A 16,144-nucleotide genomic window follows, 5' to 3' on the forward strand; every position below is an offset into this window, starting at 1 on the left:
ATCATAAAAAATATAGTGTTGCAGGACAGGGTTCCTGATTTCTTTTGTGAATTCTCACGTTTTATTTTGTCAAGACACAAACACTGTTCTTTTTGCCTGATGCCTGAGGATGCAGAATTCACTCAATGGAACTGCATGGCAAGTACAGCTTGCAAAAACGAGCAAACTTTGAGATATTTCCAGTCTGTATCCAACATCACCAGAATGCCTCCCTTTCTTACATGTTGGAACAGCGCATGGGGCTGTCTATAATGTTACCATAATACAGATAAAAATGTAAATAAAGAGAAACTGGGAAAAAGCTTGCAGTTTCAACTGCAAAATCTTGGCATGCACTGTTTTATAGAAGCCTGTCTAAAGCTATCAACCCACTCTTTTTAACAGAGAAGGAGGAGACAGAGGAAATTAAACAGTTATTAGCATCAGGTTAAGAAGCAAAGGGAAAAATATAATCGAGGAAGGAAAAAATGGAGCATAGAAAAAAACAGAAAATTCAGTAAGGTAAAACTAAAACAGAAGAAATAGCAGAGGAAGGAGAAAGGTCTCCACTGTCTACAGTGTCCTTGTAAATTCTAACTCATGCAACTCATTATATTTCTCACAACAGCAACATCACATACTACATTTAAGTTAAATTCTTGCCCAATTAGGTTTGGAATTGTCCCAAATAATAACATCCTGTCTTTTGTCCTGGGCAGACATTTCACTGCCACGTATATGTCACTGTTGGGTGCTTTTCCAGCTTCCAAATTTTCCCTTGTTTATTTCAACCCAGAGGAGGGAGAAAGCAAAAGGCTGCTCCCAAATCGTTTATTCAACAAAATACTGGAGGAGGCTGTTAATGTGCAGTTTCCTCAGAGGAAAGATTATTTTAATGGTGCCCTTTTAGTTTCACCTTCCTTTAGCATCAGGCTGGCATAAAACCCTCAACTAAATATGCCTGGCATCAATCAAGCAGTAAGTCGACTCATCTAAGTTACCACACAAGCTGCAAGCAAACTAAACCAGAAATACCTAAGCCATGCATAGCAGAGAGCTTATTTTTATTTTTGACCTGTTAGGGTCTGTGGGATGGATTTCGTCTTGCTCAGGGTAGATTACACACTCCTCACTTTCAGATGGTTCCAGTTCCTGAGAGAAAATCCCCTCTTCACAAGACACGAGCCGAATCACCTGGGGCCGCACACAAGACCGGTTGTCTTGGGGAGCTATTGAGCTTCCAACCTGGTTAAAAAAAAAAAAAAACACATAAAATTAGATATTACCAATGTTTTTCCTTCAGGTCAGCAGCTGCTGTGCAGATCTAGAAAGTACACATTACAACATAGAACGAATATCATCAGAAATCTGAGATTAGAAAACAGCACTTCTGTGTCTCCTCCTCCTCAACTAGTAAGCTTGACTGCTGTAGTTTCCTATTTTGTTTCCCATTTGCAATCCCCTAAAATTCTCTAGTGAAGTACTAGACTCCCCACACCTATCTGCTCACGCATGAAAAATATAAGCCACCTGTCAGCAGGTTATGTTTATTTTTACAGGCTGATCAGCCATAGTTTAGAGAAGTCTGTGGGCCACAGCTGAAAATCATTGGCTTACTTGCACACAGTAAGCCCAATTTTCTCTTCAGTCATGCAGTTATAAAGCAAGGAAAAACACATCTACCTTCAGCACAGACTGCTACTAGAAAACAGGCATTAATCTTCTGGGGTATTAGCACACATTACTTGCTGTGACCCATAGGTACAGAGATCCTGTCTGTGTTTTAAAGCTCACAATAATCTAGCACAACCCACAACTAAGGGCCTCATTTGAGCCACACTTCAGTTACTACTGGAGTGGAGAAACAGTACTCCATCAAGGTGAGGTAACAGGAAATCAGGCACACCTTTAATGCCAAGCTCAGTTTCTCAGCTTGTTTTATCCATTACTAACCAAGGAGCTGAGGGAAAATACAAGTCCTTTCCCCATCTTTGGAAAGAAACCTTAATCCCACATGGGCTCTGCTTTGAGTATTAACTACAAGAGTTAGCTGAGCAGTTTTCTCAGAAGGTAAAGATATAAAGAATATTATCAAGCAGTAATAAACACAGCTAATAATAAACAGAGGCAGGACAGATACACTCAGAGTACATTCACCTCCTCAAAGAAGTACCACCCTTACTTTGTTGATGTGCACAGGTAGATCTGCCTGTTCTTCTCTATCATCCCCATTGCTGTTTTGAGACAGCGAATCTCGACTTGGAGATCGGGAAACAGAGAAGGACTCCAGCTGACGTAAGTCAAGCATGGATTTCACAGTCATCTCTATGTTGCTGGTTGGCTGGGACCAGCGCCCACGTTGCCGGGGCATCTTGCTCATTGGTGCCTCCGAACGCTGGATTGCTGCTATCTCCTTGGCCTGAAATTGAAAGACAGTCTTAGGGAATCAGGTCTGCTGATTGTAAAACAGGAGAGAAAATATACGACCCATAGCAAAACAAAATTATAACCATCTCCAAAAAAGCTGTTCATCAGCTTAAAATTCCTCCCCTAATCATAAAGGCATCAAGGTAAATTGATAGTTTTGTTGCAGCTTCTTGCATGACTGAACATTCAAATGCCTTGCTCAGATCCTAGCATAAAATAAGCTTCAAGCCTACATGATATTCAGGTCAGAAATGAAGGGGACAAAAACATAACATCTGATGGAACGATACAGAGGTAGAGATCCCAAGTGAAAACATCTCTTAACTAGGCTCTATTTTGCCACCCCAAATCATTCTTCACTGATGGGCTTCTCAATAGTTTCCCACTGCGGCTGCACCTTTCCCAGTAGTGAAAATGAAAAGTTTTCTATCTCCATGTGAATTTCTTTTCCAGTTTCCCTATGATGAGAAATACAATTGGAAGATTTAGCAACTCACCCTCCTCATTTCCCAATGGGAAAGGCTTCTTGAGAGGGTAAGGTCTGGATCTGGAAAGGGAAAAAGATAGATACCTAGTTGTCATCCTTGGACAGTGGTCCAGCTTTTTGAAAGATCTCTTACCTCATCTTTCCCCCATGGCAGCTTTCCTACACATTTTGAACCCACACACCACTGTCAACATGGTTTCTCATGAACTGCCAAATCATTGTATCATTTTTTTTATTTTTTTAAAACACAGTTTTATACAGGTTTTTCACTGACTCAGCAGAACACTTGCCACAGTGCAGTAGCCCATCAAAGGCTTGGAAAAAAAGCCTGCTCCAATACACTGTAACATCTATAGTAAAAATATCTCAAATAGGTAATGGTAATTTCTACTGTAAGTTTTATCAGGCATCCTTAGAACCCTCCATGAGATCTCTTTTGAATTCTGTGGACTTGTAATAACCTGTAGAACCAAGCCAATGGGATTAATACAAAAACTGTTTGGCCAGCTGGAACTAGCAAGACACTTCGCAATTTAACAACAGAACACCGAAATACACCTCTGTTTAGATGTTGGAATGGGCAACATTGCCCAGTAGTGCTGATCCATCTGGTCCTGTTTTGGTCTCTATCTGCACATACCTTGCTGTAACTAAGTCCTAAGTATCTTGTCTCCTCCCCCCTACACATTCATGTCATTTTTCTCCGTATCTGCTGCCCATGCCCCGCTCCCATTTATACCTGAGTCTCTCTCGGTGTTGCAGTTGGACTGAATATGGAAAGATTGCAGCCCACTTAACTCGTCTTCATCATTCCCTTCATCTTCACCATCCTTGTCGCTGTCTGATGAAAGTGCAGGCACAGAGGATAGGGCAGAGATGGACTCGTGCCTGGGAGGCAGAAATTGGAAGAAGTGTTACAGTCGTTCTCAAGAACAGCCCAACATTTCAAATCCTACACCAGGCAATTCTCTACCTGATTCTCTCCCTCACAGAGAACACTCAGCAGGCTGCCTCAACTCTCCCAAACAGCCCTAGATGGACCCACCCCTGAGAAACAGGGCAAGTTAAGCCCTGCACAATGGTGTGTAGAGCCTTCCACAGAAACCATCTTTTACATGTAGAATGATGACAGAAATCAGAACAAAAGTAAACGAGCCAGAGCAAGTCGAGTGGAATGAAACTTGGCCTTCCATTTCAGACCCAGACAATCCAAAAAGTCAGGACGGTAGAGTGTATTTGAAAGGAAAGTATTTCTCCCACCCTTAAGCATTTCCTCTCTGGAACTATTTTACACATCAAAAATGTCAGAGATATTTATTCCCTGTTTGACAGCAATTGGATATATGGCAAATTATTATTTGCAGACAGGTTCACATCAAGGATTGCACCATAAAGAACCTGCATGAACAGCCCCCACACCATAAGAGTGCCATGTTGCACTTTTTAGCTTTAACGCACAAGGAATGTAAAACAAAATTTGGGCAGATCTTTGATCAAAGTAGATCAAACAAGCATTCCCACAGAAACCTCAGAAGCACTCCAGGCACAGAACTCCCTGGTAACAACTCAGAACACTTACCAGCACCAAACTATTTTTTTTCCTTCTTCCCCTTCCTCCCCTCACCCCTTCAGACAAAAGAACCAAACGATTTAACCCACTTTGGACAATAATTGAAGAAATGAAGAACCCCTAAAAAAAATTTGAGTAGTGCCCACTCTATGGCCTTGAGTTACAGTGCCAAACTCATCATTAGTGACGCTTATAGGATACCAGTTGTGGGTGTTGAGTGCCAAGCATTATTCATGAGATAAAAATAGCTCATCCACCAAATACAGATCATCCTGGCGAGGAACCAAGTTCTCCGGCAGCTGACAGATAGCAGGCAGTATTAAAACATGTCAAGAAGTAGTTAAAGTATTTTAATCTTTTCTCTTCCCACATAGTGGCGGAACTTTCATTTCCATTTTATTAGGAGTGGCTGAGCAATAATTACCCAATCCCTTCAGATGAGCTATAGGATGTTTTGGCAAAAAAGAAGAACAAAACTAACAGCACAGTCAGCTGAGTTGTTCAGTGAAACAGGACAGTTGTCCAGTGAAACAGTTTCATGTTGGCTGCACTTATCTATTTTTGACAGTTGAGTATGTCATTTTCCATCTTTTCTATAGTCTTCTTGTGTGTCCATCTTGTCATTCTCATGGTCTTGTGTCTGAGCAGGGAAATCGCAATGAAGCTCAAGCACCGCAGTACAATTGAGGCTATGACAAGATTTATGCTGTGAGGTATAATGGCTCTATATATCATAGGAAATATTAACTTTTATCAGTAACTCAGCATCTTTCTGCTTGTGTCCACCATGGTTGTTTGAGGAGATTATCAAGGAAGAAGGGTTAGATTAGACCTCTTAGCATCTAACTGGTTGGATGTCTTACTATGAGGAGGTGGCAAGGCAAGGTTACGTGTCTGCTAAATTCCTGCATGTACTACTATTGGTGTAAATGGAGAAGGGAGGATTGCTATCAACGTGTTTTATGTTACAAATAGAAAGATGGCCTCTATCCATCAGATAGGTACTGACAAAATTAGCAAGGGGGAAAAAAAAAGTAGTATTTTCCAGCATCCTCAAAGAAGCTGAGTAAGTGAATGCAAAACATATTTTGGAAGTCGGATGGGCTTCTTTTTTACCTTATGGGAAGTGCCAAGCAAATTATGAAGTCAGATGTATCCAATACAAATGTGCGGTTGTCTCATATTACACAGCAAAAATTCAAGCCCCCTTCTACATCCTCCTTTTTCAACTCTCATATGCTTTTCAAATTCAGTCCTGTGACTCAAATGCAGATAACTGAATGGGGTTTTCAGAAGCATCTTAGGCCCACTGACTTCAAACAGAGATACTTCTGAAAATGAAACCTATGTTCACAAGGTCTTGAGTGTTTTAACTCTTCTGCTTGCCCAAGTCAATCCTCCAATTTGGACTTCACTTCTTTCTCCACATTCATCTATGTACACTGGATTTTCTTCTAAACACATTCCACACGTCCTCAACACTCTTCCACAGTTCTTGTTCGTGCTTGGATGAAAGTCAGAGTAATACAGGTTGAGGTTTCAAGCATGGGAGTTGCTTCCGAATAAGCACCACATGAGAGCATTCTGACATGGACGGAAGAAGACTTCTGGGGTTTTGTTGAATTCCTGTTGAGAACAGGTTCAGTCAACCCCAACAAAGCATCATTACACCTGAATGAATGTTTCAGAGTAGCTATTCCGGAACAGCATGTACAGACATGTCCAGGTCTTATTATATGTGCGACTCAGTGCAAGGATTTTAATTGTCCGTGCTCTTGTCTTCTTCCTTTGCTAAGGAACTATCCCCTTCTAGTACCATGCCTAGGTTTTGTTCTGTGGGGATGGGCAGAGACAGTTGCACTTCAAAGTTCCCAATTTCTGAAAGGTCAGCCAGTACAGGGTCAACGGCAGGGAAGGACCTTCAGTAAGAAAGCCTTCAGGACACATAATATAGTAGACTCAGAAGTGCTACATGTATGTACGGAGCTCTAGTATTAAGACATCTGATGTTAGAGTACTCTGTATTCTTTTACATGTCCTCAATTTAACCTTTCTTTCTTTTCTTAAAACAACACAACAAAACACAAGAATGTCAACTATCCATTTCAACAGATATGGTATCAGCATTCCCACTCTGATCTTGTGCTACTTAAACTGTCAGCTCTGAGAGTCTATTTATGAAACCTTAACATCCTATGTGGTAGGGTACACTAGCCGATTCCATCCTCTGCCAAATGCCTAAGGGTTTTAAAATGAAAGTTACCCTGTTTTTCCTGACAGAAAGATCACAGTGCTGCTGACTTCAGAGCTTCCCTGGTGTTAAAACCTCAGCAGCTCAGCACAGACTCAGGCACCACTTTTGATCTGGCATCAAAAACCTGCCCCATTATGAGCCCTGGAAAAGGCACAGCTTTCCTGGACTGGACCAAAGCCTCACTGAAAATTTGATAAGGAGCTCCTCTTTCCCAATATACCCAAGGGCACACAGTACTTCTTTGTCTAAAATTACTGTATGTTTGCCAATGTAATTCAGATAACATTTCCATCTTCTGCTATTTATACTAGAGCTTCAATGAAAGTCACAGAAAAAGTGACTTTTAAAATTAAAAAATATAAATGCTCAGCTAAAACAAGACTAATCGCTGTAAACATTCCACAGGAAAATCAATTTAAAACTTCCCTTCCAAAAATTTGAGACAAGCTTTTATAAACAATAAGCACATACTTGGATCAAAATCAAAAGTTGAATTAAAAGGCCTGTACATGACTCCTCAGCTGAAAACACAAACGTCTCAAAACCAAAATGTACCAGCAATATCAGCTGAGTAAGTTCTTTATCCCAAACAATCAAAGCTCCTCATGTTCAGCAGATAAGAGACAAGCACACATTAGCAATTCTCACAACCAGAGACAGAACTAGAAGGCTATCAAGGGCACTATGGAGAATGGTGGATCATACAGGTCGGATCAGTTCCAAAATAACACAATGTCTCATAAGGCGAGTCAGAGAAATCCTTCAGAGGAGAAGCTTTAGTATCTCTAGAAGTTTTTGGACGGTTTAAAAAGGCTAAGACTCAGTTTGGAAAGAAGGTTGGATGGGGAGAGTTTGTGACAGAAGATTACAAAACCCTGAGGACGACACGTATCTGGATGCAGAACTACACTTCACCAAAACTCACAATATTCAGAACCAGGGAGTTTCAATGAACTAGCAGAAGAGTGGTTTAAAATAGAGAAAAAAGTCTTTCTTTCCATAGAGAATAGTGAACTCCTGGAACTTGTCACCATGGGAGGGTGCAGAGGCAAAGAATATTACAGAGTTCAAAAAGGATTTATACAAATTCAGTGGACAATGGCTCTGTGACCAAAGACTAAAGGGAACAGGCATAGATGTACCTCCCAACATCTCAGATGCAACAACTGAGCATAAGGCGAGTGCACCACAAAGGTCCATATAGCAAGGATCAGTGTCTCACTAAACAGCACTTCCACAGACAGAGACAGAACACTGAACTTTGTGGAACACTGGTGTGACCCAGAAAGGCACTTTCTACATGTATACATTGCAGATGTTATTCACTTGGGCTAATCCCTGCCCTGTCAATTGCAGCTGGATAGAGACAGCACTGTCCTGAATTAGAAGTCTCCTGCTCCCCACTGCCACCTCAGCTCAGTTTTGCTTCCCTGGTAGTATTTTGGTTATTCGTTTTGTCACACTCTCATATTATGGAACTATAGAATGCATTACTACCCACACCGAATTCTAGTAATACCATTCTAGAAAAAAAATAGTACAACAATGACATATCACCAGGCAGGGATCTTTCTTAATACTATTGTGACTCCTTTTGAGACAACAATTTTATATCTTAAGGTATAAACCAAATCTCTACTGCAACCTATACATACAGACTTTGGAAACACAACCAGAACAGCTATAGGGCATCTAGAAAACCAATCTCACTAAAGTTCATTAGTTTCTCCTCTCCCACCTCAGTAATGCTGATCCAATAGGTTCTTCTTCCATATTCAGTCCCAATCCAAAATGCTCTGGAGTTATGTCTTTGCTGAAATCCAGTGACCACAGCGGTCGATCAAAACTGAAAACAAGCTTTCAAAGCTGACCAAACAAGAAGATTCCAGGCTTGCAAGGAGGTAACCAAACAAGTTTAATAAAGTGCTGGGGTTGGCGTGGCACTAACACCGCCCTTCAGCAAGCGTCTGTGACGGAAACAAGTATCACCTAATGCGGAAGAGAACTGGGATTATCTGTCACAGGCTGAGCCTCAGTAGGGTAAGGCTGCAGCTGCTGGAATAATGGAGAGTCTGCTATAAAAAGCACATTGCTTGACAGCTCTAGAATTTTGGCTAGAAAAAGGCTTCATGAGTTCTCCTAGTATCGTTACTGAAAGCACTTATTAGGCAAGGGTTGTTTCAAGAATGAGCAGATCAAGACCTTCCCAAATGAAACTATGCAGACGGACTTGTTCAAATGTTACTTGCTCCCAAAGGGAGTGGGAAGCTCCTTGTGATACTCTAACAACCAGTGTGGTAAGTCCTCCAAAGCTTTGGCACTTGTATATCCAGAAATCAATTTGTAGCCATTCTGAGGAGGAAAACTGTGGGACATAGCATCAAAAAGCTCTGTTTTTCTTTTTTCTTTTTTCTTTCTTCCTTTTTTTTTCCCCCTCCACTTTGATCCCACATCAGCTTTGTCAGGAGTCTTTCCTATGTTGCTTTTGGTCAAACGAGTCTCAGCTATTTACTAACTATAGAGAAACCAAAGACATTACACTAATAATTCATAATCTCCTCTCCCTCTTGTTCTGCATAAAACCAGCGTCTGTGTTTAAGAACAACTTTTTAAAGAAAGGTCACCAGATAAATTTAGATCTATTTAGATTGTAGACCGTGGTAGTTTTTAGTTATGTTGCTCACTGAGCAAAAATAATAATATGATTTGGCTGGCAAGAACTTCTCATGGAAATTATTTTTATATTTATAATTAAAGGTGACTTTCTTCAAAAGCCTCCTGAATATAGTTAACAAAGAAACGATACAACTGTAAGAACTTTTCAGAATTATGATCAACATGGCAAACTCATGCAGCTCACAGGTTTGTCAGTACTGCCACTGCAGAAAATCACCTTTAAATTGCATTCAGCCTAGATCCACCGAGTTTTATTCATGAAGGAACAAGGCTTCCTTGGTGGGATGCTGCGTAGCGATCTCAGTACTGCTAAGTAAACTGCTTATTAAAAGTTTCTGACCACATTATTAAACTAAAATAAGACACAAGGGGCATTACATACATATTGCAATCAGTGAAGCAACACCGGGTAAGCCCGTCTGGAATATCACAGTCAGGTTTGTATATCCAAAGAGGCAAAGAAATCATGGCAAAACCAAAAGAGTAAGACAGCTTTTAGAAGACACTATCAGCGAAAAGAGCAGGAACTTTTCAGTTGAACTCCAGTGGCACACTTTTCACTTTAAACCTTACAAAGCCAGCTCTTCTCAGTCTACTCTGCTCACCTCATGAGTCCAGCTGTCTTGTGTGGCGGAGACTTTTCTGCCTGCTTTCCTCTCTGTTTCATGTCAGATAGTCGCTGCCGCATGTTGATGGTCATTTCTGAGCTCAGACGCCAGATGAAGATGCAGCTGAAAGAGGGAAAGGTAAGGCTTGGTTTAAGTCTCAGCTCATTTTATTAACATTATCAATTTCATTTGCAAAGGCAAACAAGAGACCTTCTAAACTGTGGTGGGGAGAGACAAACACAGGAACAGCTTCATGGAAATTCAATCCCATCATGAGCCTCATGACAAAAATGTAAAGCCTGCCTGGCAAAGACTCCTTATGAACTAGAGCAACTGCATAGAAATTTGCACAGGCTCATGTCTTATCCTGTACCTTTATTCCCCTACCTGACCAGCTGCTGAAGGAAATGTCATAACAAGTTATTCCATGGTCAGCAGGATAAATGAAGTCTGGCTCTCTACAGATGTGTTTTACATCCTCTTAGCATCAATTAAGCTGCAGGCTCTGGTTGCACCTTCCCCTATGGGCAAGATTTTCCTAAAGTCTCTCCCTCCATCTCATTGATTCTCTGTGGTGTACTAACAGTTAAACTTATGCAGTCATTCTTTTTATAGCCAGGGTAGTTCTTCTACTTCTCTATTCTGACTCTCCCCAGGAAACTTCTAAGGAATGTGATGGAATTTGGTCAATGGATTTTAAAGTGTTTAAGAAACGGAAACAAAGTGTCTTCTCATTGGTTTCATTTTCTTCAGAAATCTGGCTTCAAAAAATAAATTCCTCATCACATTAGAGAATACTGTATCTCATCTTCAGCTACTAGACAATAAAGCAACCAGTATTTTCTTTAAAATGCAACCTCAGTGCTAACTAATTCTTTTCATCTCACCCATCTTTCCTGTCTAGCTGGGTGTATTTACACTGATGTAGAAACAGAGGTGGTGTTTTTGCTATCACTTATAACATCATGCTTGCTACTTTGGAATCCAAAGAGTATTTAATCAAGTTCTTCAAGATCTGTCAGTGTCACCCTATTCATCAGTACTCCAATACACCAAGGAATTTTCAGTGAGGGGCTTTCCCCTCCTTCCTTGCTGGTTTGTAAAAAGTTTAGGTCTCCTGGACCAGAGGCAAACACCAAAGGCTCCAGGACCTTGAATGCCTGCATCTTCTCCATTTTTTTTTTTGTTTGTTTCATGAAAGGACATTTTAAAAAGTTTCTTTTTCATGCCACACCAAAAGGAAACAAACAACAACAACAAAACACCATTTCACGAAAAACTGACAAATCACTTCTTGCCCCCAGTCCCTGAGCTTTGTCACACACGAGGAACATCACTCCCAGCTACTCAAATCTCACACAGACACAGAAGCTTCCCATCACCACTGAAAATGTCATTCTTCTCCCCAGCTTTTTAGCGAAGAGAAAGTTGTGAGGCACTGCATCTGGGAACTATGGCAACCTAAGGCAGCCAGCTGCTTCTCCTCAAACAGCATCTCTCTTGAACATAACAGCACCTATAATCTGCTGCTGAGACAACACTGAAAAGCAGCAAACCAAATTCGGCAAGCAAATCTGGTTTGTTCATTTACCCCACCCCCACAGCAATCAAACCTAGAGATAAGCAGCAAACAGAATGAACTTGTAAATGCATTAAATACATTAGCATTCTACAAAAAGCTTTGCACAAGTATGCTCCCACCTACCCCTTTGGGTTTTTGCTTTTTTTTTTTTTTTGAACGTGCAGTATTTTTCTCCCATTCCTTGTGCCTTTCTTCATCTCCATTGTTCTCTTCCCAGTTTCATTCTTTGCACATGCTGTAGCATGAGATCAGACTATTTTCCCTGTTCTCCTTTGCAAAAGGCACTTTCTTTGCTCCTTACAGCTAAATTGTTCAAGAATCCCTTCCTCACTTCTCAACCACCTCCTCCACACCCTTACTGAAGAAAATGACACTCTCTCATGTCAACAAGGGAACACTGCACTAAATCACATGCAGCGCTGGGTACCTCAAACCTTCCATGTTTCTGGAATTTATCAGAAATTCACAACAAAAGGGGTCTTTATTCTGCAACTTTTCCCTTAATCTATTTACACACATGAAAGATATAAGGAAAAACAAATTATTTACTTTTTACTGAAAGAAAGAAAGAAATAACAACCTGATGCAATTAAAGGTGATATATTTTACATTTTGTAACAACTGACTCCCTAGAACTCTGCTTCCAGTTCAATTGTGTTTTATTAATAGGAGAGAGAGAGAGAAAGAGAGAATCTGGGTTGCGCAGGTCTTGAGATGGCACTCCAGGAAGCCTTGTTTCTCAAAGGAAAATCTTATTAGGTTCAGCTGATTTAAGCATTCACTGATTCCAGGAGCAGTGGGTCTGCTCACCTCTACAATCATTATATTTGGCGCATATTTTGCTTTTCCCTTAGGCTCAGTCTGGTGATTATTTAATGTTTTCATGAGCTGATTTGGCTCAATAATCTGCAGAAACCTCAGCTGGGGAGCCAGAGGCTGCTGATTTAGTGACTTGAATCAGCTTACTGAGGGGTCAGCTGTACCACAACTGGCTCAGGGGAGCAGGGAAGAGGACCGTATGGACAGGAACAGGAAGACTGGGGACAGGCCTTTCCTTTTTGCTGCTGGACAGGCCCATTCACCTGGCGAAACCTCACACATGGGGGTACTGTAAGAGAATGTTGTGGCGCCACTGTTCAGAATATCACAAACTCCATTACACTGCATTATGTTACGGACCTGAGAGTGGTAAAGTAAGAGGCCATGTCCCTGTTTCCTTTACTTTTACTATAATAGTACCTACATTCAGAAAACCACAAGAAAAACATTTCACATGGATATCTTGTTCTATGGAAGGATAATTTCTGCCAGAGCACATTTCAGATTTAGAACACCCTGAAGTTTCTTTGGACTTCATAAGACATTCCTCGTGAAATAAATCTACCCTCCTTCTGGACAAACTTTAAATGTAGTGTAAGATGGTATGAGCTGGTATCACAAACAAATCCCCCTTACCTGTCACCAGAAACAGAGATCAGATGTTTGCAGTCATTACTGAATTTCATCCCAGTTACAATTTCTGTGTGAAATAAAGCATGATCAATAAGCCTTCCTTTAATTATTTCAATGAGTAGAACAGATCATTAGCCAAATAGAATTTGAATCGCTGTGCTGAACACAGACTGATTAAAGTCAAACACTTCACAGATCGATATGCCCCAATCACCATAACCACCTAAGATTAGAAAGGTTATACCATGGCAAAATAAGCATACAGACTGAAGTCTCTTCTTGTCTATAACAGAATAACCCCTGCATGACAGGAGCTGAGAGTATGTCATAAAGAAATCCAGCATACACTGAAAAAACACAATCTTACACAGACCATTAACTGTGCAAACAAATACGTGGCCTGACAGGCATACATGCGCATGTGCTTACGTTTTCCAATGCAAAATGCAGTCTCAAAAAAGTTTGCAATGAAATAAACTATTACAATCTCACCCAAATATAACCTAGTCCAAAATACCCAACGGGTAAACTTTGGCAGAGAGGAACCTTCAGAAAGCTTTGACTAGTATCAGACACTAATATTACAGTCATCAGCAGAAAAATGTGTTTCCACAAGTTTACATGCCCTACCTGAGTGCCCATACATGGTCGCAACACACTCGCCAGAATAGAAATCAAAGATGGAGAGGTTCTTGTCAGAACAGCTGGTTGCAATATAAAGCCCAGAGGGATCAGTTTGCACCTGTTTAGGAGGTAAGAGAAGTGCAAAGATCTAGTGAGAAAGTGCTTTCAAACTGCATGAAAACAGTCCAGAACAGCAAAGACAACCATAGCTGTTAACAAAACAAAATGCAAGTAGCTCCACAAGACTCCAGCTGAGTACCAGGCTGCCCAGCATCACAGGACAAACGTCCAGTATAACTAAACAGTTAGAAAACAATTTTCCAGCCTAATCAGAGACTATAAACATTTTACATGGAATGCCTTCATGACTGCGAAGGCACCATCACCAATGGACAGGCTTATACCACTGTTTCCCATTTTCTTTTAAGCACTGAGGTCTTATTTTCTTTTACCAAATGACCAAAACAAAATAGAAGACTCAAAATAAATAAATAAAATCAGAGCTGCCAGACTTTAGTGAAATATTCAGACTCCAATCCTGAGGAGAGAAACTAACACAGAAAAAGCATCTTTGATGATGATGTGGTCAAATCTCCAGCATTGACAACTTCGGTTTGTTTTGTGTTTTTTTTTAAATATACACCCATTTATTCTTTTAGCCTTGATCAAATACCTCACTACAACTGAAGCAGCACTACACAGCAAATATAGCTACTGTCAGCAAATGCCATGCTTTGTGCTTTGCAGAACTTTGAGGAATCAAGAGTGAAAATGTCTGTTTTTTGAAGAAGCCACAATGTTAAAATAATGATAGCTTTTTTCAATAATGTTTATTTTGTTGCTGTATCTTTTGCTTCAGATGTCACTGGGTTCTATTTGCTAAACTTCAACGTATGTTATGACCTCACAACAACATACCAAAAAAGTTTAAATTCCAGAGGCAACTATAATCCCTTGGTTACATAACTGTCCTAAAAACAAACAAAATAATTGAGATTCCCCACTTGAGCTACACATAGAAAAAAAAAGGGTATTAAAAACAAAAAAATCCAGCTTCCAGCAACACTTCATGGTTTGTACTCTGAGAAAGATATAATCAGACACCTGAGCTTACCATCAATTTTTCATTTTCATTACTATGGCTTATAAAAACTTGATAGGAATATAATAGACACAGAGAATGAGAACTTGTTTCTCTCTGTAAAAAAGAAGAGGTGACACTGAAGAAAGCTGTTTGCTTTCCTCTCCTTTATTTAACCCAGTTATTTACACCCATCAGTAATATTGCTAAGCCTGTGCAGCTGAACAGAAATATTTGTTCTAAAAAATATAAAAATATGAAAATGTAAAAATGAGTGAAAACAAAAACAATGAAGAAGCTTGTTTGGTAACTTAAGCAGAGATACCTTGGTTGTGTCAATTGGTCTTTCCCCTTTAAAGACATGAATGCAACTCTTCCACACACCAATGTGCTAGCATCAATATTAACACTAAATCTTTAATGCATGTGGGTTTACCAGTGGAAGCACAGGCAAGTGGCAGAAGCAGGCAAGCTACCCCAAAGCCTGGATACACTCAGCAGGTGTGAAACACGAACAGACTGTCTAAATAGTGCTGGGTTTGTTCAGCCCTCCAGGGCTCAAAGAACTTGAGCTTTTCAGCATAGATGCTACTTAATTTTATCAACTTGTAAAGCCTTTCACTTGCATTTGCCCTCCGGCGATGACATTTCTCAACTCTGATCAACAGGCAACTCCACCTAAAAATCCTGTCAACAATAATCAAGAAGGCCAGAATGAGCTCTCTGGAGCAAAAAATTAAAGGACTGAAGTAAGGAGACTAAAGTATTTCCTGATGGACATTGTTGCAGTTTTGCTTGCTTTTGCAGCATGGGACTGTGTCTCACTTCAGACAGGGGACAGAGAGAAATTATCATCGTCCACTGACCCTTTTCCTATTTTAGCCTGATAGCCAAATACTTTACTGTCCCTTAAAGATGGAGGTAGTACGAACCAGCAGCAGGATAAGGATAAGCAAAGTAGAGAACAAGCAAAAAAAACCAACAACATTATTGTGTTCAGATTCATATTTCATTTTCTAAGCTCTAATCTACACTCAGAGGAGCAGGAAAAAGGAAAAGGGAAGAAGAAAGAAAACAACTTACTTTAATGAGGGTGCCATCTTCACCTTGGGATCCCTTGTAAAGCTTCTTCTGCTTTCCACTGCTTATGTTGAAAACCCTGGGGGGGACATTTCACATGAGATACAGGGAACAGGGCCTAACCACGGGAAGTAGAGCTGCAGCCTCTACAAACTATAACCACCAATCATTTAAATGGTTTAAGAAACAACCTGGAAAGTAACGTAAGGACCTAAGACCGGGTGATAAAATATCAAGCAGATCATCTGATTTAAAATTCAGGTTTGATTCTCAATCAAGAACAAGTATAGCATGCTGGCACTGAAGGGAAGTAGAATGGGGGGG

General features: G+C 40.4%; 1 protein-coding gene across 6 annotated transcripts in view; it reads right to left on the reverse strand.

Annotated features, from left to right (window-relative positions):
- The window catches only part of MAPKBP1 (mitogen-activated protein kinase binding protein 1), a 96,796-nt gene that overhangs the window by 15,124 nt on the left and 65,528 nt on the right, over positions 1-16,144 (reverse strand). For all 6 annotated transcript variants that reach the window (XM_080596194.1, XM_080596195.1, XM_080596190.1 and 3 more), the window contains 8 exons: positions 15,824-15,899; positions 13,666-13,777; positions 13,039-13,102; positions 9,999-10,124; positions 3,633-3,781; positions 2,904-2,953; positions 2,162-2,398; positions 1,055-1,224 (listed from right to left, as the gene is read on the reverse strand). In XM_080596194.1, the coding sequence (XP_080452320.1) occupies positions 1,055-1,224; positions 2,162-2,398; positions 2,904-2,953; positions 3,633-3,781; positions 9,999-10,124; positions 13,039-13,102; positions 13,666-13,777; positions 15,824-15,899 (984 nt within the window). The remainder of the gene's footprint in view (positions 1-1,054; positions 1,225-2,161; positions 2,399-2,903; positions 2,954-3,632; positions 3,782-9,998; positions 10,125-13,038; positions 13,103-13,665; positions 13,778-15,823; positions 15,900-16,144) is intronic.

The sequence above is a fragment of the Anser brachyrhynchus genome (assembly GCF_964034855.1).
Source record: "Anser brachyrhynchus genome assembly, chromosome: 5".
NCBI classification, from domain to species: Eukaryota; Metazoa; Chordata; class Aves; order Anseriformes; family Anatidae; genus Anser; species Anser brachyrhynchus.